This window comes from Pelodiscus sinensis, chromosome 27, assembly GCF_052426305.1.
Source record: "Pelodiscus sinensis isolate ZL-2025 chromosome 27, ASM5242630v1, whole genome shotgun sequence".
Classification (NCBI taxonomy): Eukaryota; Metazoa; Chordata; order Testudines; family Trionychidae; genus Pelodiscus; species Pelodiscus sinensis.
In genome coordinates, this window is record NC_143078.1 from 15116689 (window position 1) to 15141998 (window position 25310).

The 25310-nt window shown below is 43.9% G+C and overlaps 1 protein-coding gene across 1 annotated transcript; it reads left to right on the top strand.

Annotated features, from left to right (window-relative positions):
* The first annotated feature begins 888 nt into the window (after window positions 1-888).
* LRIF1 (ligand dependent nuclear receptor interacting factor 1) lies at window positions 889-24465 on the top strand. The gene is made up of 4 exons (XM_075909911.2): window positions 889-1187; window positions 9726-11193; window positions 17287-17544; window positions 23543-24465. Exons 1-4 carry the CDS (start codon window positions 1123-1125, stop codon window positions 24008-24010), a joined length of 2259 nt encoding a protein of 752 aa, XP_075766026.2. The 5' UTR covers window positions 889-1122; the 3' UTR covers window positions 24011-24465.
* Window positions 24466-25310: the final 845 nt, after the last annotated feature.

Consider the following 25310-nt stretch of genomic DNA (forward strand, 5'->3'; position numbering starts at 1 on the left):
GAATGGGTTACCTAGGGAAGTGGTGGAATCTCTATCCCTAGAGGTTTTTAAGTCTCGGCTTGACAAAGACCTGGCTGGGTTGATTTAGTTGGGATCGGTCCTGCCTAGGGTAAGGCGCTGGACTTGATGACCTCCTGAGGTCACTTCCAGCTCTATGATTCTATGACTCAGGGTTAGTGGGGATGATGGGTGTTGGGGGTGAGAAAGTAGAAGATAACCGAGAGGGTCAGTTGGATGAAGAGTAGCGTGTCAGTGGAGCGGTTAGTAAGAGGTAACTAGGAAACAACTGGGGTAATAGGGAGTGGGGAGGTCAATGGGAAGGGCAGTAAGAGGTAACCGGGGGTCGTTGAGGTGACTGGAGAATGAAGGGGCCCATGTGGCCTTAGTGAGATTTAATTATAGGGGTTGGTGGAAAGAGATGAGGAGTAGGGATGATTTGGAAATTAAGAGTAATTGGGGATTAGTACTTGGGGGTGGGGGGCTAATAGAGGGCCAGTGAGAGGTGACTGGGGTGAGTTGGGGTGAGTGGAGGATAAAGGGCCAGGTGTGGGGCTGCAGACTGAAGGGATCATGGGGTGCCTGGGGAGGTTAGTGAGGATCCTTGGGGCAAGCTGAGGGTGATGGGATGTGGGGTGTCAATGGTGGGGAGTCAGGGAGTAGCTGGGAATCACACTCTGGGCTGCACATGCTGGGGAGCCTTAACACAACCATTGAATTCTTCTTTCCTAGAACAGGAAGTGAGTCTCATTTACCGGAAGTGTTTCCCACACGCCCGGAAGTGACCTTTCGTCGCGCCTGCGCGGACAAGCGAGCAGGCGGCCATTTCCGGCCGCTCTTCTGTGTTTTCGGCCCCGTGACCCGGAAGTGGCTGCACGGGCAGTTGCTCCCGATTGGCTCGGCGCGAAGGAGCGGGCCAGTAGGCTCGCGAGAGGCGCCCGCCGCCGGAAATACGTGTCCGCCTCCCGCGGGCCGGCTGCTGCCCCGCGAGCGGGGGCGTGAGGCGAGTCCGCGGGCAGCGCGCGCCGCCGCCCAGCACGGAGCCGCCGCGCGCGGGCAGGGCCCCGGACAGAGCCCCGCGGCGCCGCGGGCGGGGGGGCGCCTCCCGGGCCAGCGCCGCGCGCCATGTCCGGGCCGCCGCTGGGGGCGCCGCAGAGCTGCGAGGCCGGGCCCGGCAGCGGCGCGCAGTGGTGAGTACCCGGCCGGGCCGCTCGCAGGCCGCGCGGGGGCTCCTGGGCGCCGCGCCGCTTCCCCGCCCGGGGCCTCGCTGGCAGCAGCCGGGCGGGCTCTGGCGTCCCCGCGGGTGCGGAGCCGGCCCAGGAGGGAGTCGGGGCGGGGGGGGCTGAGCCTGCAGCCTGCGCTCCCTGCTCTGTCCAGTGCTGGAGGGGCACAGCCGAGTGACACTGACCCGCGCGCACCCTGCTCACCCCGACCTGGTCACACACCAGAGCACGTTATTCCTCTGTAAAGCGTCACTGGGCTTTTGACTGGGCAGCTTTTTCCAATGGCAAGAATTTCTTCAGCAAAGGAAAACATCCCTAATTTTGGGAACCCATGTGTAGCTCCCTGCTCTAGGTCAGTCTTATGGGCAGTACATGCTCTCCCTCCTCCCCCTTGGCAAGGCTAGGCTCCTTCTCCCTTCTATTTGAGACTCTGCCATCCTTACAGCCGAAGCCCTGCCTCTGTTCTGGCTGTACCTGGCACAGCTCACCACCCTGGGTGTCCAGAAGAGCTTTGAGTCCTGCCATCGTGTGGTCCCAGGGCTGCAACAAGGAGTGAAAATGGAGATTTGAGGAGGCCAAGCCGTGTTACCTGATGCCCATTCAGATAAGAGTCCCTCACACTGAATGCTACTGCAGCGAGGAGTCCTGTGGCACCTTATAGACTAACCGAAGTGTTGGAGCATAAGCTTTCGTGGGCAAAGACCCGCTTGGTCAGATGCATGTCGAATGCTACTGATAGTGATGATGTGACTTGCAGCCCTGGGTCCTGCAGGATGTGCCACAGCTATGTGTAAACACATGAGTGAGGGAAACGTTTGTACAGTGAGCAATAGTGAGTTAGCCTACTACATTGTGATCTTCATGGGGAAAGTGGAAGGCTCTCATGAGTGGCTTAGTCCAGATCTTAGAAGTAGAACACATCCAGTGATTAGTACCACCCTTTAAAAAAATGCTACACCTCTTACATGTGTTTAATGTTGAAAACTATCTGATCATTACAGGATGGAAGGGATGACCAGGTCAATAGAAAAGGAATTGTAAAGGACATAGCAATAAGCTCATTTTATGGCAGAGAGACTACCAGAATAGGTTTATATCACTGTGTGGTTTCTCCCAATAAAATGTATAGAAGGGTCTGTTCTTATGCATAGGTCTATATCACTGTGTGGTTTCTCCCAATAAAATGTATAGAAGGGTCTGTTCTTATGCAAACAGAACTGGCCAGTAGAGCAATGACTCTACAGGTGCAATAAATCTCAATGGAGCAAAGATGTTTCTTCCATGGAGCATGAGTCAGAGCAAAACTTCCTCTTTTCACAGCTCTGAGGTTGAGTGGTCTTGCATTATATTTAATCTAGAGAAGGGCAGTTACTCATTCCCACTTTAACTTTTATGTCCGTACCCTCTTTGCAGGCAGGGTTAACCTTTTTAAGGGAGCAGGCCAAATCTAATCAGTGCAATGTATTAATTCTAATCTAAACAGTCATTAGAAATAGCTCATCACTGTTAATAACTAAGCTGGAACCATTAGCCTTAGTTTGTGTTCTAGGTAGCTCGCTTGTTAGAGAAGTGTATATTGTTTCAGCCATGTTAGGTCACCTCCTTCAGTGAGAAGAGGAGAGCTGCACTGAGTGGCATGCAGCTTCGAACCCTAGAGGTTACAGAAAGATCAGAGATGCGCTGGTCTACGTCCCTGTAATTGCAGTTCTGCGTCCCTGTAATTGCAGTTCTGGCCTTCAGCTCTGTTGTCTGTCTTCCTCTCTCCCAAGCGGCAAATGAGGAAACTCAATGATGTTTAAAATACACAAAAAAAATGGAGAACACACTAGGCCCTATTGTATCAACAATTTCACTGAAAACAGTAAAGAGGAGCTGTCTTGCTCTGGTTCTGACTGTGTGAATCAAGACAGATTGTTTCCGATGGAGCAGGAGAAGTCTATTAAACAGATGAGTTCAGAACATGGTAAGCTGGAATGCACTTTTGAGTTGTGACTATTCTAAAAGAACATTCTTTCTCGAGTGCCAGAGCTTCAAACATTCAGAAGAGCAACCAGCTGTGAAAACAGAGCTTACTTATTGAATCTTGAGTCTGTAGAAAAAGCTTTACAGTCTGAATGATCCCTTGACTCTATTTGGGCTTAATCACGACTGAAATCTGAAGTTCTTCAGGCCCTCTGAAATTTAGAAACTAGATTGCTGCATAGTATGTAGACTAAAAATGGACATGGAATTGCAGCAATGGCTTCATAGAGCTTTCTGATTTCTGAATCTCTCGAACATCTAATGCTTCATGAAGAACATCATGGGATTCCTGTGATTGGTGCAGCTGTGGTTCAGAAGTTAAGAATCATTCTGTTCTGGCAATGAACAACTCCTAAGTCTAATCCATGTTAAGGATTTCTTTATCAACTTTGTCACCAATGAGCATAAAACTAATTCTACAAGTCTTGTGCACCCATCATTGGAAGACATTGTCATCCTACAATCCTGAAGAGCAAAAGGATTTGTTATGCTTCTGCTACAACTACCTGGTTAAAGCCAAAGCCCTGAGTCCTTTAAAGCAAGCTAGACCTAAATTCTGGAGCAAGATCCCTTGTTCTTGTAGCCTCTGCTGCAATTTCTGATTTTTTTTTATTTAGGTTATTGGTTTGATTGTCAAAAATAGGCAATTAATTTCCTTGTGCAGTTTGTTTTTTTATTTTACTCTGTCCACATGCTCCCAATTTACAATATGCATTTAGATTTCCAGCTTGAGGTTTCAGAGTTAACATCGGAAGAGAATGGAGCCTGTATCATGGTGTCTTCCCAAATTTGTAGTGAATCAGCTGTCCACTAGTGGGTTTATTTACGTGAGATTCACAAAATGAACAATTTGATGACTGAGGTTAAAGGCACACTATTATAAGGTAGCTAAAAGAAAAGAGGGGAAGCTGTTATTGTACCTTCTCGCTTCATTGAGGTATCATGCAGGACTGAAAAGTCTTTTGCTTGTTTTGAATTTTTTCCTCTTCAGAGAGAAAGAGAATCATAATTTTGTTCTTTGTCGTTCACATTAGAAATTCATGGCTTGCCTTTCATAATGGTTGCAAAGACTGAGTTGGTAAGACTATACTGGAGATGCCATTCTGGTAAACTCAGATTGAGGGGAATGTTACTTTTGTTCAAATGCAGGTAGGGGAGGGAAGTAACCTACTGGAGGAATATCTATTAACATAAATGAATAAACATTTTGGAGTACAGGTTCTTGAGGGTCCAACATCCTTCTCCTTCAGACAATGGTTGAGAGAGTTCACAGTATGCAGTGCAACCTTGCTGTGTGAGATTTGACATTCCTAATTATTCTAAGGCAAGAAAGAACCAGAGTGGTTTTTTAAAAATATTAATTTTGATATGGGGATATATCACTGATATATCAATATTAAAAACAACTGTAGAACACAACATTTAAAAATATCTCAAACCCAGATTTTTTTCCTTTTGCATGTCACATTTGACCCTGCTCAAGCATTTTCTGCTGACTGCCCACCATTCCCAGGTCTGAATAGGAAGTTTAAAAATTGTCTTGCGCATTGTCACACCTAGACAAAATAAAAGGCCTGGCTCTTCAGTAAAGGTAGCATCCATGTGTCAGTATTCCTTTATCTGTGATACATGGTGAAAGGGGTGAGACACATACATCTGGGACATATTCCTAAATTTCATAATGAAGAAGTTGGCCAGATCTTTCTAGAGAAGATTTCAACCATCTTATCACTTTATTTGTAAATTTGTTAGTCTGTAAGGTGCCAAAGGACTCCTCATTGTTTTTACTGAATCAGACTAACATGGCTACTCCTCTGAAACCTGTCATTTTATCACTAATTTTCTTGCTGGAAGCTCATTGCCTTCATGTATAATTCAAGGGGTTGGATTATACTGTATTCAAGCTGAAGTACTGAGTCAAGAGCAGAAAATAGACAATCTGTAATTACCATAAAATAGAAGTGAGAAATGGATATGGGTTACTGAAGAACTAGGGAAAGTTTCTGTAAACATGTAATTTTATTTTTTAAAGGGAGGGGGGAGGGAGTGAACCCTAGCAACAATCTGAAACTGTTCAACTCATTTTAAGGATTTCTTTGTCAACATTGTCACCACGGAGTATTAAACTAAAATTAGTAGCTAGAGGCAGGTCCTCTTCCCTGTTCCTTTAGTAATGACAGAGCTGTTAAACTCTGCTTGAATTATAGGAGTTTATCCATAGTTCTTTACTAAAAGAGAATTAAACTTCATTTAAACAAAAATATCATTTACTTACGTGTGATTGGATTGACTTGTGACTCATCAGTCCATTTATTTACAGTAAGGTTAAATAATTCATACAAAATAATTCATAGATCTTATTCTCTAGCAGAAAGAGACCTGCAAAGTAAAGAAAATATCTTTTAATTCACTTTGATTCCCCCCCCTTTATGACATATAAAGAAAGGTTGAGGGTTTTTTTCAATTTAAGCATTTGATTTTTTAAAAGCCTTTGAAATGTCAGTCCAGGTCTTTCCTAGTGTTGGTAGATGACTCATTGATCATCTCTAGTTTTTTTTTAGTTGTTTAATACATGTTTGTGTTAAACAGATGTCAGTAAAAGCAAACTTTTAAACTGTCAGACTGAAAATTCCTTTCGTTCCCCATTGTTCAGCTTTCACTACACCCGGTTAGTCCTTAGCAAATTGTCCATAGCACAAGTGTACCTCTATAGCACAAGCTTGGCATTGTCTAGAAAACAGTATCGGCTGGTGAAGCTTGCCTTTTGCCGCCTTTTTACATTGGGTTCCAAAATTATAATTAAGGATATGGTGCAAACAACTCTTCACTTCTTTCTGACCAGCAGATACAGACTCCAGAACATACTCACTAATCTTAATTGCTCTGTCATTTGTATCTTCCTTTGTTCCTTATCCTTGGGGTGATTAAAAATAAAACAACCCTTTCCCCCAAAAAAACAAACCTCACTTTGGGAGAGAAAGGAGGAGCATGACTATCATAGAGTTCATCCTCACACTTTTTCTTTTTTCATTAATAGTCACTTTGGGAGCAGGTTGGGGTGCATCTGGACTCCACAGGAGATGCACAAAGCCCAGGCATTTAGCAGTTCCATGGCTAGGGAATTTTCTGAAAATTCTGCACCTGGCTGCAGTATGTGAGCTTTTTACATCTACAAACGGAAAGGTTCTTGAACGTGTGTTCATGGAAGAACCCTTCAGAATATGAGCCATGTGTTACAAACTTGTGTGTGACCCAGGAATCAGTTGCTGTCTGCATGAATAATAGTTTTGGGAGGTGTAAAGTGGCCCCATAAATCTAAATGGGATGTTTTACTTTGAATCATGATGACAGTGATTTAAGTGTCCATATTAGCTGTTTTATCGGGGTCATTTAAGCAGAATCACTTAGATGAAGTACTTACCCATATCTTAAGGTGCCAGAACTCCCATCAGAATCCCATTAAACTAATAAAACCTCCATTTTCCATTCACAACTTCCATACTGCAAATATAGGTTGTCAGGATAAAAATGTGTCATGTTAAAAATGAAAAATGGGGGAAATGTTATTTTCTTTATTATCTGAATGGAGCTACTGCAGAGGTTTTTATCTGCTGTACTGGAGTTGAACATAGACTGGCAAAGTGAACATAAAATATGTTTGGAAATGAGGTTTCATAGAATCATAGAATAATAGGACTGGAAGGGACCTCGAGAGGTCATCGAGTCCAGCCTCCCGCCCTCAAGGCAGGACCAAAGTGTTGGAGCTGAGAGCTTAACATTCTAGGTTGCAGAGCGAGGAAAGCTCTACAAGTGAAAACCATCCAGCCGATACCATAGCGATGATCCATTGAGAAGCCTGACCTTTCTAGCTGTGGCAGGAAGTTGTCCTACTCTGGGAGTGAAGCATCCACTGTTGAATCACCCCAGTGGCGCTGTTTTTGCTGGGAAAGGACAATTTATTAGCCAGCTTCTTGAGCAGATTCTACAATTGGAAGCATGAATGATCCCTCAAAGATCGGTTATTTCCCACATGGGCTGGAAGGTCCAGCTAACTTGCTCACTCACAAGAGACAGAACACTACATATTTCCAGAAGTTCTTAAGAGGAAGCTGGACCCAGTGTTACTGATGGAGGCTTTTCATCTGCATTGGGGTCAGTAGTAATTCTGTGCATGCCCCATGATGCTGTTGAAGCACAACGTTCATTGGAACAGAACCAAGATACTGTTGACAGCCCCAACCTGAATTTCTTGGCAGCTCTGACTCTCAGAACTTTCAGAACTGATATCAGAACCATTGAAACCTGCTTCCCAGTTAATAGAATTTCTCAAGTTGAGGTCAGAGATTCTCCAACCTAACCCTAGTTTCTCAAGCTGACGTCTTGGTTTCTGTGGTGCTAGGAGCAGTAGACTGAACGTCCTGCTAAGATCCAAAAAAATCCTTTTGGAAAGCAGGAAGTCTTCAACCAAGAGAACCTGTTTGAAGTGGGATTGATTTTCCATATTTTGAGATGTTCCGCCACCATTTTAATCTTGGACTATCAGTGACAATTGAAATAATCAAAACTCATTGAGATCAGTCAGGTTCAATGTGACCGCCATCTTTGTTTTCAGTAAGCTGATGGTCTACATTCACCCTCCAGTAACCAACTTACAGAAACACTTGCTCCATCTATTCCCTCTTGTTTGAGTCCCTTTTAACATTGGATTTGAATATTGTTCTCACAATGATCATGGGGCCTCTGTACCTTTATCAGATAATTTTCTGTGTCATCTCTCTGAATGTGGAATTAATCACGAACCCAGAAAGTTATTTGAGAGGTTGGCCTGTGGACCGACCCTTCCTACTCCATGTTCCATAAGGTAAAGGGGCTTCTGAATCCTCACTCTAAATATTTATCTAAAATAGCTCTGATTCTATTTCCATTAGGCAATTAGTCTGCCTTTATCTTTCCTCGAGTCTCATTTACATCCAAGTAGGTCAGGCTTTTAAATAATTTAAGATCCTCTCAGCAGCTACATAATTTTATAGATAAGTTCCTCCATCCTTTTTGTGCTATCTGAGGGCATGAGACTAGGGTCCATAAGTCTCAGCCCAAGTGGATCAGACTACATGCACGTAGGAGTTTACATAAACTGTGAAAAAGTCACATTTTTCATGGATTGGTCACAGCATAAATAGCAAATTTTGTAGATGTTACACAGCCACAAAATGTGCTATTTATACTGTGACCAACCTATGACAAATGTGTGATTTATCCATAGTGTTTTAAAATCGGGTCCCAACCCAAAAGAGGGTTGCAAGTATGTTGTAGAGAGAGTTGTAGTAATGGTTTCCTTCCTTGTGCAGTACCTTCAGAGCTGAGTGACCAGAAAGCAGCAGTTGCTGGCCAGGCACCTAGCTCTCTGAAGGCAGAACCACTGTCAGCAGCAGTGGAGAAGTAAGGGTACAACACCATGCTGTCCTTACTTCTGCTCTGCTGTTGCTGGTGGAGCTGCCTTCAGAGCTGTGTGTCCATCCAGCAACTGCTGTTTTCTGCTTTGCCTTCACAACTGCATGGCTGGAGACCAGATTGTATGGTCCATGACATGATTTTCATGGCTGCAAATTTGATAGACCTCTATCTATATGTGGTCATTATTATGATCAGTCAGGTGTTCTGGAGAAAGTGAACTTCTAGTGAGAACTGGTAGATGTGGCTGAGTGAGAGAATAAGTTATCAAGTAGACAAGTCTGTCTATCTTTGTAGCTTTCTCCATTTAGGGACACACATGCGGAGAGGGATCCAGCGTTTACTTCTTTCCCTGCATGCTTCTCGCTGCTTTTCTCTCCAGAGTCCAGGAGATATAAATCACAGAAAATGTTCTCTTTACATTCAGCATCATGCCTTTTCCTCACAGTGCTCCAGTGTCTGGTGGGTGGGAATATGGAGTAGGAGTGTAGAATGGTGGGAAAGCAAGAAAGTTGGTTTCTCCCAAGAATCTGGGGATAGTGAAAGATTATACCTCAGGAAGAAAGGCCTTATAGGCACAGGAGGAAGGAATTTGGGGACATTTTATTTTTAGCTGAGAAGAATGCCCTGCTACTCTAGTATTTATTAATTAGGTATGAGTACAAAGTGACAGTGTTTGAAACAAGTATCAGAGGGGTAGCCGTGTTAGTCTGAATCTGCAAAAGCGACGAGGAGTCCTGTGGCACCTTATAGACTAACTGAAGTGTAGGAGCATAAGCTTTCGTGGGCAAAGACCCACTTCGTCAGATGCAACGAAGTGTTTGAAACAGCTGACCCAGTGATGTGTATCAATAAGGAAACATACATTTTACCATTGAAATTACTGAAAATTATCTGTTTTTTTTTTGTAGTTAGCCAACTTCTAATATACGACTGTAGTGTATAGTTTACAATAATTTGTGCAAATTAATCAAAATATCCATGTTCTGGTCACTTACACTTTTTCTTCTTCCTCTTCTTTTGTTTTTTAAGCATTGCAGGCTGTATGTACCAAGTAGTTCAGACGACTGGGCCGGATGGAAAAAACCTTCTGAAGTTGCTTCCAATCTCTAATTCTTCTGGAAATTTTATGCCACTCGTTCAGTCATCAGTAACGCCTGATACTGCTAAAGGAAACCTATCAAGTCCAGTTCATTTTACTTTTAAGACACAGCTTGCCAATAATACCGCATCTTCATCTGTCAAGATACCTGTTTTTAGTCCCACGAATCCTGGAAAGATCATTCTTACAAGGACATTGGATAAACAGGAAAATGTTAGTGTGATCCCTGAAAAAGAGAGCTTGACTACAAAACCAGTTTCTAACACTCAGAGTAATTCTGTTTCAGTTGATAGATTGTCTTTGCAAAATGTTGCAGTGTCAACTTCATCTAACCAGAGTAACACAGCATATGTATTAGTAAACCCAAAAAGTCTTCCAGTGACTGTGAAGTCTCCTGTGTTGCCTTCTGGGCATCACCTACAGATACCAGCTCATGCAGAAGTGAAATCTGTCCCAGCTTCTTCTTTACCACCTACAGTACAGCAGAAAATACTAGCAGCTGCAGCTACAAATGCCTCTGGAGTAGCTGAAGCCACAAAAATGCCAACTGTTATTTATGTGTCACCAGTAAATACAGTGAAAACAGTCATTCCCAAGCGTTTGCAAGCCATTTGTCCAAAACCTGTTACAGAAGCAGCAGAACCGTTCATACTGACAACTGCACAAACTGTTCCACCGATAGTAACTTCTGATGGCCGGCAGTGTCCAATGAAATGGGTTGTGCAAGAAAATGCCCAGGCATCAGTACCTTACCTTGTTCCCGTAAAGTCATCAAATAACATGGCTTCAAAGATCTTGAAAACCTTGGCAGATATGAAGAACGTAGAAAAAAATCCTGCAAATATTTTACAAATCTGTTCTAACAGCCCTAGTGGAAGCCAGACCAAAATCACTCCTATTAAAGATAATGCTCTGGTGATGTACAATGGGAAAGTGTATTTGCTGACTAAAAGAGGGTCTGATATTCTGTCAACCCAAGTTGACCAGCAAGCCTCTCCAGGTACTGATGCTCCTTTTAAAAAGGATGCCTCTCAGCTGATAACCAATAAAGTGGTAAATCTTGTGTTGTCAAAAAATAAAGCGATTACACTTGCCCCGAAAGATCCAACGTCAAGTATAAATACAGAACCTGTTCCGCAGCCTGATTTAAGAAAGAACTTAAAACCTGCACCCATTCTACTTCCAAAACCAAGTGTGAATCAAAATATTATTAATACAAACCAGTGCAGGCCTTTGTCCACAACAGGGGGTATTTCAAGTGAAATTAATCCGGTTAAAAAGATGGTGACAGATGAAAACATGCATTGTAACAGCAAAGAGAAGAGTCAGTTCCCCAAAGCATCAACTGCTGTTAAACCTCAGTCCAAACAACCCTGTGCTTTCAGTGAAGAACAAAAGGTAACTCTACAGCAAAATGTGCCCACAGTTATCTATGCCAGATTATCTCTACATCCTGATTCTGTGTGTCAGAAGCCGGTGTCATTCAAATACCTTTTTCTTTAAATAAGCATGCTGCCCCCCCAAACGCAATACATTTTTAATCAGTAAGATTGAATTATGCAAATGAACAAAGGTGAGAAGAGGAAAGAAGGGGAAAGCTTATGTCCATGTTTGCAATGACTGTGATTTTTAATCTGGTAAAAACAAACTAAAAACTCCTGCTGAACCAGACCCCTCTTTCTAAGCTATGCTCCCTTTCAGATGGAACCAAGGAGGAGCTCTCCTTTTGGAAGGAAGAGTAAGTCTTATCAGCCAGACCCAGCCTCTCCTGGGTATTCGGCAAATAGGGGGGTGCTTATTTGAAATTGTGTTGTGCTCCCTTTGAAAGAGACAGAGACACTGCAGTAGAAAGGTCTTTGTGCAAACCTGTTGAAGCCTTGGAAATAGGCTTGCAGGTATAAAAGTGGATGTCAGGAAACCACAAATTTTATCTCTTTCCAATATCCAACAGGAAGATACAAGCAGAGAGGCGAATGATTGACTTTCCTCCATAGTTTCTTCATAGAATCATAGAAGATTAGGGTTGAAAGAGACCTTAGGAGTCATCTAGACCAATCCTCTGCTCAAAGCAGGACCAGTCCCAACTAAATCATCCCTGCCAGGGCTTTGCCAAGTCTGACCTTAAAAACCTCTAAGGATGGAGACTCCACCACCTCCCTGAGAACCCATTCTAGTGCTTTACCATCCTCCCAGGGAAATAGTTTTTCCTAATATCCAACATAGTCCTCCCCCACTGCAACTTGAGACCATAGCTCCTCGTTCTGTCATCTGTCACCACTGAGAACAGCCTCTCTCCATCCTCTTTGAAAAACCCCTTCAGGTAGATGAAGGCTGCTCTCAAATCCCCCTTCACTCTAGTCTTCTGCAGATTAAACAAGCCCAAATCCCTCAGTCTCTCCTCATAAGTCATGTGCTCGAGCCCCCTAATCATTTTCATTGCCCTCCACTGGACCTTCTCCAGTGTGTCCACACCCTTTCTCTGGTGGGGGTTCTAGTGCTGAATAAAGGGGAATAACACTTCCCTTGATCTACTATTGCACCCCAATATGTCTTAGTCTTCTTGGCTACAAGGGCACCCTGCTGAGTCATATTCAGCTTCTGATCCACTGCAATCCCCAGGTCCTTTTCTGCAGAACTGCTGCTTAGCCAGTCGATACCCAGCCTATAGCAGTGCTTGGGATTCTTCCATCCTAAGTTTTTCCCCTAGTAGCTTGATAAAAAGTGAGGTTAAAATGTCACAATGTATAAGTAGAAGTGAGGACTTCGGTATAAAAACGTACACACAATTGAAACCAAAAATAGTTTGAAATACTTGTTTATAGGGTGTAATTGGCTGAGCCTGGGCTCTGCCGTAGTCTTTTGCCCCGGGTGCCCTTTGGGAGCCATCCCCCTTACTCCTGGGCAGTCTCAGCACTCCTGGCAGGAATTCCGTTCACTCCCAGGATCTTTTTCTAGTCCAAATACCTCTAGTCCATGGCAACACCAATTACTGGCTCCCTTCCCTAGTAGCGAGCATCACTTTTTTTAAGCTCCCATTTTCCTAGTGGAGCAGGTTCTGTAGATGCACCTAATTGGCTCTGCTTTCCATCATTGGGATGGGAGTGTGTCCCGTCACATGCCACCCCTCATTCTTCAGTCCAGAAATGTTTCTTGCGCAAGTGTCCTTCCAGTCCTGTCCTCCTGGGGGAAAACATCCACATTTGCATGTTCCTTCCTTGGTTGGTGCTTCTCCCAGAAGCTACAGAGCTGGAGTGCTAGATACCAGTGAATAATTGAGGTTGAGTCTTTCATGGTGGCTAGCCATGACAAGGGCACATGGTCTGTGACCAGGGAAAAGGGCTACCAGCAGATACTGTTTGAGGAAGTACACAGTCCATTTGCTAGGCAGAGCCTCCTTCTTAATTGAATTCAACCTCTCCCTGGGAAACAACTTCCTGACTAGATGTGAGATCTCCCTGAGAGTGCTGTACCTGCTTAGAGATTAACTCTAGGGTGAACTCTGGGTTGACGTGACCAAGCCAGGCAGATGTCCTCATCTTCAGGGTTTTCACTCACCAGTCATTAGGGTCTTTGCCTTTTAGCACATCGGTGTGATTGATACAGTGTTGAAGAGGAACCGGTGATAGTATTCCATCAGGTCTTGAAAGCACTGTATCTCTTCCTAGTCTGGAGTGTGAGGCATAAGTTTATTCATGAACGTTACCTAATACAGGTTTCACAGTGCCTCTTTTATCTGATACATTAAAATAAATTACTTGTATCACAGGCAATTTACAATAGGACAGCTTAAGTACAGTCAGGATCTCTCCTTTCCTCCTTCCCCAGTGCAGTGCTCCTTCCTTTGTTCTTCGGGGCTTATGATGCTGTGGGTAGACAGCAAGGGAGAGATGATTCGGGGCACCTGCCCCCTTCTTGTAGCCATTTATCATGCAAAGAATAATCTCCCACTGATGTTCAGGAGATAGAAAGTCTGTGGGTCCAAGAACTGTAAGCTGCTTATTTGTCTGAATGTAGGTTTGTTTTTCCCCACACCTTCTCTTGTGCCTGACGTTGGCCCATCTCATTTCACTGACACCTGGCTGAGGTGCTGACTAGCCTTCTGCCCCTGGAGAACTTGTTTGTTACTCCCCTCCAAAACACAGTACCCAGGCCTTTTGTCAATATCAGGCAGTGAATCTTACATCTTTACATACAGTGTTATCCCACACATTTTACCAGAACAATAATGATCAGCAAATCATAACTTTTTAAATGGTACCTCAAACAGTAGGTTTTGTATAAAATTTATTATAATCTTAGGTACAGGCTATCTCAAACTCCTTCCCTTGGACCCCTATTGGGACCATCAACTGGGGAAAGTCCTACAGACTCCCTCTTCTGCTACCCCACCCGCTATGTATTTTCCTTCATGTTCTTTCTTCATATACCCCTGTTGTTCACAGGAGCTGCAAATTATCGAGTTCTTCTCTGCAGTTTCCTTCCTGGTGGGGAGTGAGCTTGAACTATGAGTGGGACCTACATCTGAGGTCAAAGGCTGCAGCCCTGTTTGCCTCATCAGGCCCTCATCCGAGCTTGGCCTTGTGTCTTGCTAAAATCATCCCCTCTCCCTGGGGGTAGGTTGGGGTGAGGTTTGTACACGTTTTCATTGCATTCAGGGTGCAACGTCTGCTCCTAGGCAACCCACCTCCGCTTCGTTTTCTGGTTTGCAGTAGCAAGCTTCACCTTAAGCTTCTGCAAGTGGAGCGTGTTCTCAACATTTACATGGTATGAGTTGGTAATGTTTTTCCTGGAATCAATCCATGAGGGTAGAAAATGAAAGTGTAGAAGAACTTTTTGATTCTGTAGACGTGGTGAAATTACACTTCTCCCTATATGCTTTGGTGGAGGATGTCTTCCCACATAGCATCAAGCTATTGATAGGCGAATGGCGGGGTTTTGAAGCAATGACAGAAGAGTAGAGAACAGGATGGTGCAGAGTTGTAATCATCCTGCAGCATGTTACCATGCTAAAGTCATATATGCTGTATGATAGCGGCTTTCAAGTATCTAAAAGGGTGTTACAAGGAGGAGAGAAAAATTGCTCCCTTGGCCTCTGATAATAGGACAAGAAGCAATGGGCTTACAGTGCAGCAAGGGAGGTTTAGGTTGGACATAAGGAAAAACTTCTTTTCAGAGTAGTTAAACACTGGAATAAATTGCCTAGGGAGGTTGTGGAATCTCCATCACATTAAGAGCAGGTTGGATAGACATTGATCAGGAATGATCTAGACCATGGGTTCCCAAACTGGGGGGCATGAAGAAATTCCGGGGGGACGTGAGGCAACCCAGCCCCCCCTCCATTAATCTCCTTCCCTCTCCCCCCATGTTTTGGTGCTATTTTGGGGGGAGGGAGTGGCGTGAGGGTTTCTCAAAAATCAAAAAGGGGGCGTGATGCCGAAAAGTTTGGGAACTACTGATCTAGACAGTGCTTGGTCCTGCTGTGAGGGCAGAGGTCTGGACTCTGACCTCTCGAGGTCCCTTCCAGTTCTAGTGTTCTATGATTCTATAATTGGTTCTTTATGTCACCACAGTCTCACTAACTGCCTCATTCAAAAGCATAGCAACAGAGGACTAGGAGAAAGCAAGCCAACATGATACATGCCATATCTGTTCCCTTTGGGACAGGCAGCTGGGTAGTATAGCCCTGTTCTTTGTTCTTAACTATTGACTTCTAGTCTAGATTGTGACTCATAGGAAGTCAGGCCTATTCCCAGGCCTGGGAGAGTTGCAGCCCTCAGCATTTACCTCCCTCATAGGGCTTTTGACTAGTTATTGAGTAAAGATAAGAGTTCTGATCAGCACTATGGAGCAGTTCCAGGCTTAGCTAGCAGGGAGAACTGGAGGCAAAAGTTGTGGCGTTTGGCAAGAAAGAATTGTGGGAAGAGAGGAGGTGCTTGGTCCGCCACATGCTGTGCCTGGTTGGGGAGAGAAAAATGACAGTCACCAGCCCTTTCTCAATGCAGGCACGTAATTGTACTGCTGTGAGAGGGAGAGGTCCACTCTGGATTATGTGTTGGGGTGGGGCTGAGAGGGAGACAGCCTACACTAGACACTTTTTTTTAAAACCGTAACCCACTTAGAATCATAGAGATGGAAGAGACCTCAGGAGGTTGTCAAGTCCAGCCCCCTGCTCTAGGCAGGACCAATCCCAACTCAATCAACCCAGCCAGGGCTTTGTCAAGCCGAGACACATAATAGCCAAAAAATAGTATCATGACCCAAACCCCACAATCCTCTGTACTAGGGATGTGAAAGTGTACGCTTCACGGCTACACAGGTTCCCAATATGTGCAGGGAGCCGCCTGTCCCTTTTCCCCTCCCAGCCTTGCTGTGCTGTTGCCTCTATATCAGAACCAGCAACACTGGGGTGGGGAGCTGGCGGGAACAACCTCCCCTTCCCCTCCCCATGTGTAACTATGTAACCTCTGAATTTGTATGCAAAAATAATCACATTTTAACATCCCGACTCTGTACCCACAAAGGATTGGGGAATACAGTGAATCGCAAGTCATTTGAGGGCGGGGGGGAATGCATACTAAGGCTGAGAACCTTTAGATAAAAAAAAATAATTAAAAATACCTTTTCATTTTTAGTTCATTATTTGTCTCACCACCCAAAACGAGACTGAAGTATGAATTTATTTGTCATCTGCTTTGTGGTAACTTATGCCAGAGCTTTCTCAATACCTGCCACCTCTGTAGAGACCAGAGTTGCTCCTTCTCTTCCTCTCTCTTCTCACATGGTACACAAATGTGCACACTCGTAGGTATTTATGTGACATGCTCTGACGTTGAAAGGTTGGCATCGGGTTACAACAACAGTATGCACAAGGGACCTGTTTCAGGGTGTCCCCGCTAAATGTCCAAGATACATTCCAAAAAACATGGATGCATAGCGAAACGACATAAAACGGGTTTTTTCCCTACGGCTGATTGGGAGAATTGTCTCTTTTTTCGCGCGACATAAGAGCAGGGAATGGGAGGACTTATAATGCAACAGATCCTAGAAGTGTCAACAGTGTTAGTGCGGAACCGACATATAGCGGGGCAACGTATAGCGGGGACAACATATACAATCAAAATCCTAGAATTATTGGCAGATTTGAAATGTGGGCAACTGCAAACACACTGTGATTTAGGATGATGTCATTGTAATGAATATTTCCTATTCAGTTATCTGTTTCTTGATAATTCTAGAATTTTAGGGTGGGTGGCTTCTTTGCCTCCCATAGTATTATACCAGCAGGACTTAATAACGTTAATTTGTATGCTGTTTTAAAATAAATATATGGGGATGAAAAGACAATGATCATATTATAGTATTGTAATTTCCCCAAGTAAGCTGATGTTTAATGCTTAATGAATACTTTTTAACAGAAAGTGTTTTATTTATCACAGGTATATTAGTGAATGGCTATATCATTGTTTATATATTGTATTCTTATGATTTCAGATACAAAATGAGGTGGTGTGCTCATCAGAAAAGGCTGCTGAAATCAAAAATGGGAAGCAATACCTTGAATTGAGACAGAAATTTGGTCTCATTAATGAGGAGAGAGTATACCTTAAGAGAATTCTCTTAGGGACTCCTCCCGCAGGATCAGAATCAAGTGTATGCTCCAGTAATAACTTAAAGAATACTGATTCTTGCAGTGCACCACCACAAGAAATGGTGGTAACAAGTAGGAAGCAGAACCATGGCGAAGAAAAGGTATCTCAATGTTTATATATTTTGACGTGTGCCCTACAGGGGCCTATGCTTACATTTTTTAAAAGTAGATTTTACTGCTTATTAAACTAAAGTTCAACACAAGTGGCATTCATGTGAAAGATAGGGCAGAGGAAATAGAATGCAGAGCTGTTCAACACTATTTCCAGACTAGCAGCCACAAGTGCAGGTAGTGTTAGTTGCCAGTCATCTGTCGTGCAGATGGAACTCAATTCACTAAAAACACTTGACCAGTATTCCCTCTAATTTTTTATGTCCATGTGGGGAATAAACTTTGTTTTGTGTACCGATATGGAGATGATGTGCGACACATCACTTCCATATTGGTGCACATAACAAAATTCATTCTGCACATGGACAGTCTCTGGCGAGGGTGGGGGCTCAGGGTTGAAGGGGATGAGGGCAATGGCTGGGGGTGCGGGCTCTAGGGTGGAACTGTGAATGAGGTGTGCAGGAGGCGGCTGTAGGCTGGGGCCACGGGGTTTGGAGTGTGGGAGCAGGCTAAGGGTAAGCGGTTTGGGTGAAGGTGCAGGATCTTGGTGGAAGTTGGGGTACAAGAGGGAGCTCAGGACTGGGGCTCTGGCTTGGTGTGAGGAGTCTGGAGGGGGGTGAACAGTTGGCCACACACTGCCCTGTGCTCACCTGCAGGCATTGCCCCCTACCGCTCCCATTGGCTATGATTCTTGGCCAATGGGAGCTGCGTGGGTGTAGCCTCCAGGGAAGGGCAGTACAGGAACACAGCTTCCTGGCACTCACAGTGATGGTGATGCAGCTCCAGCTAGGTGGGGGGAGGAATGGCAGCATGCAGAGCTGTATTGCCTCCCTTCCTCCCCCCCTTACATCCTCAGGGCTGGCCCTGAACACAGGGGCTTTATAGACTGCAGCCCAGGGCCCCAGACTAACGGGGTCCCCCTTTCTTAATTCTGTCCTGGTGCTGGGGCCAGAGGAGCATCTCTCTTCCCCAGCTATGGCAGCACTCTGCTGGTCCTGCAATGGCTGGAGCAGTGCACTTGTCCCCTGGCCACAACAGCTCCGTGCCAAAGCCAAGTGAGTGTTACAGCTCTGAAACATCCCAGCGGCCAAATATAGGAGCAAGAATGTCTCCTTTATCCATGGAGAGAATGAAGTATTTATAGGCAAACATGCAGCCTATTGTCTCACCTTGGAAATTGTTTTCGGCCTGGGAATTTCTCCTGGTACTTTCAGTGGAGCAACCTAGTGTTTGATGAGCCTCAGCACTGGCCTCATAGAGCCTCTGCCATCTTTCCAGCAGATGGTCCTGTAGGACCAACACCACTTCAGAAACTTACAGCAGTTTTTCTTATCTTTCCTGGCACTGGGGGAAATCTAGAGGGCAGGTTGTTGGTACTTCTTCAGGTAGAACAAGTCTCTGAAGTGGTGGCTGATCAGCCCTGAGAGTTTGAAGGATTCACTCCGTTTTCATAATCTCAGCCAATGTGAATCTATTGGGGGGGATGTAGGGGGCGGAGTTTGGGGAAGATTCATATACAAAAATCTATGCAAAGGATGTGGTGTCTCCTGGAGAAGAATCTCCCTCCAAGCTCCGCACGCCAAACCAGATTGCATACCAGAAAACCTCAACTCCCAGTAGCGGTGATTTGCCCTTCCCAGCCAGTGGGAGCTGCGGGAAGCACTGTGGGCCGAAGGACATGCTGGTTACCACTTCCTGCCACTCCTATTGGCTGAGAACGGCAAACCACTGGGAGCTGAGGCGCTCTGTGCTTGCGGGCACTCCGGGTATACAAAGTGTCCCAGTGTGCCAGCAGCTTACCTGATGAGCTGGGAATGGAAGTTTGTCAACCCCTGACGTGCAACAGCAATGTATACGTGTTGATAAGCCAACACTGCTCTTTGATGCGTCCCTTCATTCACTTACTTTGTACATCTAGTTAAAACACAAGGACAAAAGCAATAAGGTTTGTCTGGAAAGATCTGATCTTTGTAAACCTATTCTCCTTGTTCTTGCTTCTGTCACCTTTCATTAACCCCCCTCTTCAGTATTAGTGCCATTATTTTATTAAGGACAGGAATTAGATCTATGGAGTAGTAGTTGCTAGAGCATAGTAATTTGCCTTTTACAGGCTAGTGCTTTGTTGGCTTTTCCTTGTTCTTCTGGCACTTTTATTTCTTCTCAGAAATAATGACCAGTGGTACAGTAATTTTGATAATTCTCCAACAAATGAAGATTCATTAGAAGTTCTTTATCCATCTAAGAAGCCCATATCCAACTCCATTGTTTAAAGTCTGACACCAAATATTTCCACTCTACCCAATCAAAAGCTTTTTCATGTTATAATACTAATAATACCAGATGTCAGTGCATCCTAATTTTAAGTAATCATCCAGAGTGTCTTAATGTAGTTATATAATTACTAACACAGGCTGCAATCTACTTATTTTGCAAGCTTGCAAATTTTATATAAAATAAAGCATGTGTGTGTGAAAGAGACAGACTCATTCATCAGCCCTTAGGTTTAAACAAAGCAGTTGCGGCTACAGGAGCATTCTTCTCCATTGAATGGGAAGCTCTAGGCTCAGAACCGGCCAAGATAATTAAGGACCCTAGGCAGGTTAGGAGGGCAGCCCCCCGGGGCTGATTCTCCCCTTTTTGTTTTGCAGTGGGAAACACAAGATTGCAATGTGGGAAAGGCCCATAGAGAAGGAAGGGGGAAAAGAGGTTCAAGAAGCCTCCCTGATTCCTTTTTTTTTTTTTTAATTAAACATCTTTAAAGTTACAGAGCAAAGCTATTCAGGAGTCCTGAAGCACCTTAAAGACTAACAGATTTATTTGGGCATAAGCTTTCGTGGTGTGGTTTAAAGTAAAAGGTTCGGAAATGTGGCTAGTCCCAGGGAGGCGCAGAAACAGGCAAACTATTACTAAATATCTTTTATTAAAGGGCTTCTACGTATAAATTATTATTTTATCAATTTCTTACATACGTAGGCACCAAATAATTATTAGAATGACCAATAAGCAAAATGCAATACAGTAAAGAAAATTCTTTGAGGTTTCTCTAAATCCCAATAGTTGATAACAAGGGACTAGGGATTATTAACAGTTACATTTACATCAGTCTTACTTATAAGACTAATCATTTATCTAAAACTTTTAACACTACTACTTAACAATACCTCTAAACAATTTCAGATAACAATACTTACATTTAACAGACACACAAACTACAACAATAACAACATATTTGGTATTCATTATGTTTGGTATACGTTACGCTCTACAGGAACTCGTTTGGTTCGGTGAGCGGGAGGTGGCCCTCGGGTGATCAGTCCTCGGACCCGGCTCATATTCTGCCATTCAATGTTTATTCGGGATTCCTCCATTTGATACAGGAAGCTGTTTTATAGAGAAAGCTTTTGCGCGCTTTTGTGATAGGCTAGCAGACCCTGTCTGTTAAGTGACACGAGTAAGGGGGTGAGATGGTTTCCTGTTTTTCCTTTTCTGCCTTATCATGCATGGCACAGTCAGCAAAACCAGCACGAACTTTACATGAACTTTTCAGGTCTGGTTTTGGTTCCTGTTCGTTGCTGACCTTTAAGTTACATAGTGTAAGGGTTTTCATCAAGGGGAAGTTGACCTTTTGCTTGGATGGCAATACGTGCGAGAGGCCAGGCCAGCAAAGAGCCTGCTTCCACACGTGGGAAAAGATGAAAACTTACGCCCAGATCTGTTAGTCCTTAAGGTGCCTCAAGACTCCTTTGTTGTTTTTGCAGATATAGACTAACATGGCTACTCCTCTGATACTTGTGTCAGTGCAGGTTGGCATCTTTGTGATATCCAATAATTCTCTTTTAATGAGGTAGAGTGGGTAGCTCCAAGCACATCCAATCCATCCATCCTATTAGATGTCTTGCCTTGGAAGAAGCCGTGTGTGTGTGTGTGAGAGAGAGATAATTTATTTGAGTTGCTGAGACCTTGGCCTGTACATTTATAACATGATTTAACAGGAAATAGGTCACCCGGCTGATCTAATAATATATTCTTCCTGAATTGGTTGCTTCTTTCATTAGTGCTGAAAGCTTTATCCCAGTTGTTAAATGTCCATCAGGCTTATTCACACTCATTTGATGTAGTTCCATAGATAATTTTAAGATGGGCATTGAGGGCCACTGACTCCAGTGGAAGCAGAAGGTTGGGGAGGGTTTTCGTTTGACAAAAGATAGGAAATCACAGTAAAAATGTATCCAAGTATCACAGTGAAGCACGTGCAATCCAGGAGACACCAAAGCAGAGTTTACCCATGACACCTGAACTCTGTCCCCGTGTGTGTCTGCCTTATAATATAGTCTTCAGTGGCACAGCTACAAAACATCCATTTCACAGGCCCCCTGCTCTATCCAGGTATTGCAACAGGTTGGACTCACCACAGTGGCGCCTCCTGCTGGTCTCCCAGGCAGTTAGCTTTGGCCAGCTCCAGGACATCCTGCTCTGGTGGTGTCTTGCTCACAGTTACCTACCCTTCCCAGCTCCTCTGTGTCAGAACCTCTCCCTGTGTTCCCTCCCCCCCCCACACCATGACATCCCAGCCCCTGGTACTGCTCTCTGGCGGTGGCCACTCTCTGGGTTCCTCCCCTTTGGGGAATGATTATCCCATATCCCACCACCCACCTCAGCAGCAAAACTGCTGTCATTTGTCTAGCACCTTGGCCAACTGCCAGCTGTTACTGGCCATGCTCATTGCTGGTGGGGGGGGGGTGCGGAAGGGGAGGGGGACGACAGCTGCCTCTTTTTTTCCCCTGGCTGACCTTCTGCAGCCTAGTACCCTCGGGTCCCTTAGGACATGAGCCCCCCCAGTTAATCAAGCCGGAGCTTTGCCAGGTCCCTAGCTTCGCCCATCACTGCTCTGTCCATGGTACTAGTCTCTGTTAGGCAGCTTAGTCCTGAACTCTCTCTTTTGGCTTGTTTTATACAGCCAGCTGGGCCCTGATTGGCTGCCTTAAACCTTGCCCTGATTGGTTGCCTGAAGCCTTGTCCTGATTGGCTCCTAAAACAGCCATTTCCCAGGGCTGTTTTTAATCCCTTTTATTCCAGTGCATAGCAACCGCCGCATCACAGGTACAAATACTGAATGATGAGCAGTGAATGACACCCGGGGTAACATTTAAATTGAAATAAAATAGAAGCAAAGAGGAAAGCAGCATGCTATACAGTTGTCTTCAATATTTTATGTATTTCAAATTAATGTAGTTCTAAAAATTATTTCAAATGCAGTGGCTACCGGTGTATGCATCGTTTGTCCTGTTTCTGGTCACTTTGGTTGAGGAAATGTAAAAACTAATGACCTATCCCTCATGTACACTTGAAAATTAGGTTAGATTAGCTGCATTGGTTAGGGATGTAAATTCATAGCCCTGAGTAGCATAGTTAAGGCAACCTAAGTACCCATGTAGACAGCACCAAGGTAGTGGAAGAATTTTTCTGACAACCTAGCTATGAGCTCTCAGGGAGGCAGATTACTTAGATCAGTGGGGAAATTCTCCTGACAGTGCAGGTAGTGTCTACACTGAAGTGCAGTTCCATTCCAGCATGTTAAGTGTACACAAATCCTCTCTGTGTTGATAGAGTAGGAAGGAACCGTTTATGGCAAGGATGTAAAGACACCTGGTTCCTTTTTGCTGCTGCAAGTAACATGCAATCAGTCAGTCAACAACGGTGGTGTAGCTCAGTTACATCACTTGTCAGTTTTCACAATTGGCGGTGTGCAATGTGGGGAGGAAGGATCATCTCTTGGTTTTTTGTTCTGTTGGTGTTGATGTGGGACAGAAATAGGATTCTGTAGGTTTACATACTTTATTTGCTTAACTTTAAAGTCTACTTATCAGCACACTTATCTCACATAACTATAACAAGTTCCAGTATGTGTTTAATATACCTTGGTTATAAAACACTAGAATGATGTGCAATTTAATGTAAATATTGTTTTTTGTTTTTCTTGATATACAGATAATTGTGGACCTGGAACAGGATTTGACTAAAAAAAGAAAAACAAAACTGTCACCAGTGCCAGAAAATGGAAAGAGAAAGAAAATGGCAGTCAAATCATCCATCAATCCAAGCGTGGAAAACAATAGCACTAGTCCTGTAATACTTAATGAAAGTATTTCACCCACACCAATCTTATCACAGCAGAAAAATTCCACATCCTCTACCAGATCTTCTCTTGGGAGGAACTCTGAGCAAGACCCATGTGTTCAAGATAACCAAGTTCAGGACACATGCTGTGTAGCTTTAGATTCTTCTGAAGGAGATGGTTCGACTAGTGAAAGTTCTTTTAGAGAAGATACTTTTCCTTTGACTCCACTGGACTTGGATGAAACAATCAGGGATGAAAAAATAAAACGACTGAAACGGCTTTTGAGAGAACGAGAGGCAGAACTGGAAAAGATTCGTAAAAAGATGCAGCAGACCTGAAAAATCTAATCATCTGGACCCTATTCATTTTGACTCCCTTGACTTTAGTGACTTAAACAAGAGAATAAGTTGACTTACTGCCTCTGAATGTTTAAAATGAACTTAGAATCTAATCGAATTTCCTGACATGCACAGGACATTCGTGGGTGCATGTATATAGGGGAGAGGAATCCCCATTGGTAAGGAACGTAAGAATTGAATTGTCCAGAATTCTACTTTTGGGGAGCCCATCTGTGTAAAAATATTCATGGTGCAGAAGAAACACCATTTTAATTCTCAGTACAATGTATTTTCTTGTGTTTATAGTAAGAGCTTTCTGTACTAGTGCTAGAAACTTCTCGTGCTTTGGAATTTCAAGTTCTGTTTTTGGAAATGGAATGTGAATCGCTATCCTCAATTGTAGATTTTGTTTTTCTTATTATTATTATTTAGTGCATGCTTACTTGTGAATTACAGGAAATAAACTAAACATTCAGTTGACCATTTAAGTATTGAAATAATGCTTCAATAAAATTATTTGATCTAGTCATGAAATTTTATACAATAAAAATTGTACAATAAAAAAAGGAATGATTTATTTATAGACACCTTTGTGCTCTTCTGAAGGAAGAGCAAGATCTAGATGGCATAGCAAACAATACCATTGGTTACTGTTGGGACTAATGCAGATCTTTTAGCTGTAATGAAATGGAGGGCATTTGTCACCTTGATATCAGTGTCTTTCACAAGAGAGCGAGAGAGTATGCACTTAGTTTTCTTTACGGTCTGCGGTTTTCAATCAGGCCTGTTATTTAAGAAATCATTTAGCCCAATGGCTGCTGCAATTTATTGTTGCTACCATGCACATCCCCCCCTTCTCCATCGGGGCATGTGGAAGGAGGGGAGGAAATGTAACTCAGGTTAGTCTTGGTTACAGTGGATCTTGAAGCTATCTCTGGGCTGGTGTAGGATCTTCTGATGTTCTGCTGAGATCCGTGTCTAAATTCAAACTATAACCTGAAATACAACCAAGGTGCTGCTTAAGTCTGTGTCTGTAAGAAGCCAATGGCAGAGGCCTGGGCCTGTTTCTTAGAAGAATGTACCTCCAGCTTCCTCCTGGAGACAGTGAGCTCAGGCTTTCAGCAAGAACCTTCTCCAGTGTACAAGTGACATGAGGGCTCACAGGCCACAGGAAGGCTGACTTCAGAATGGGAGACTGCAAGACTAGACTTGAACTGAGGCAAAACTGGTGCTTCCAAACACAAACTGCAAGCCACTTGAGATATCAAAGTGAAGTAGTCAACTGTACGGATGTTCCAAA

Coding starts and splice junctions, on each gene's coding strand:
- LRIF1 (XM_075909911.2), top strand. CDS start 1,123: ATGTCCGGGCCGCCGCTGGGGGCGCCGCAGAGCTGCGAGGCCGGGCCC. Junction 11,194..17,286: donor CTTTCAGTGAAGAACAAAAG/GTAACTCTACAG, acceptor TTATGATTTCAG/ATACAAAATGAGGTGGTGTG. Junction 17,545..23,542: donor AGAACCATGGCGAAGAAAAG/GTATCTCAATGT, acceptor CTTGATATACAG/ATAATTGTGGACCTGGAACA.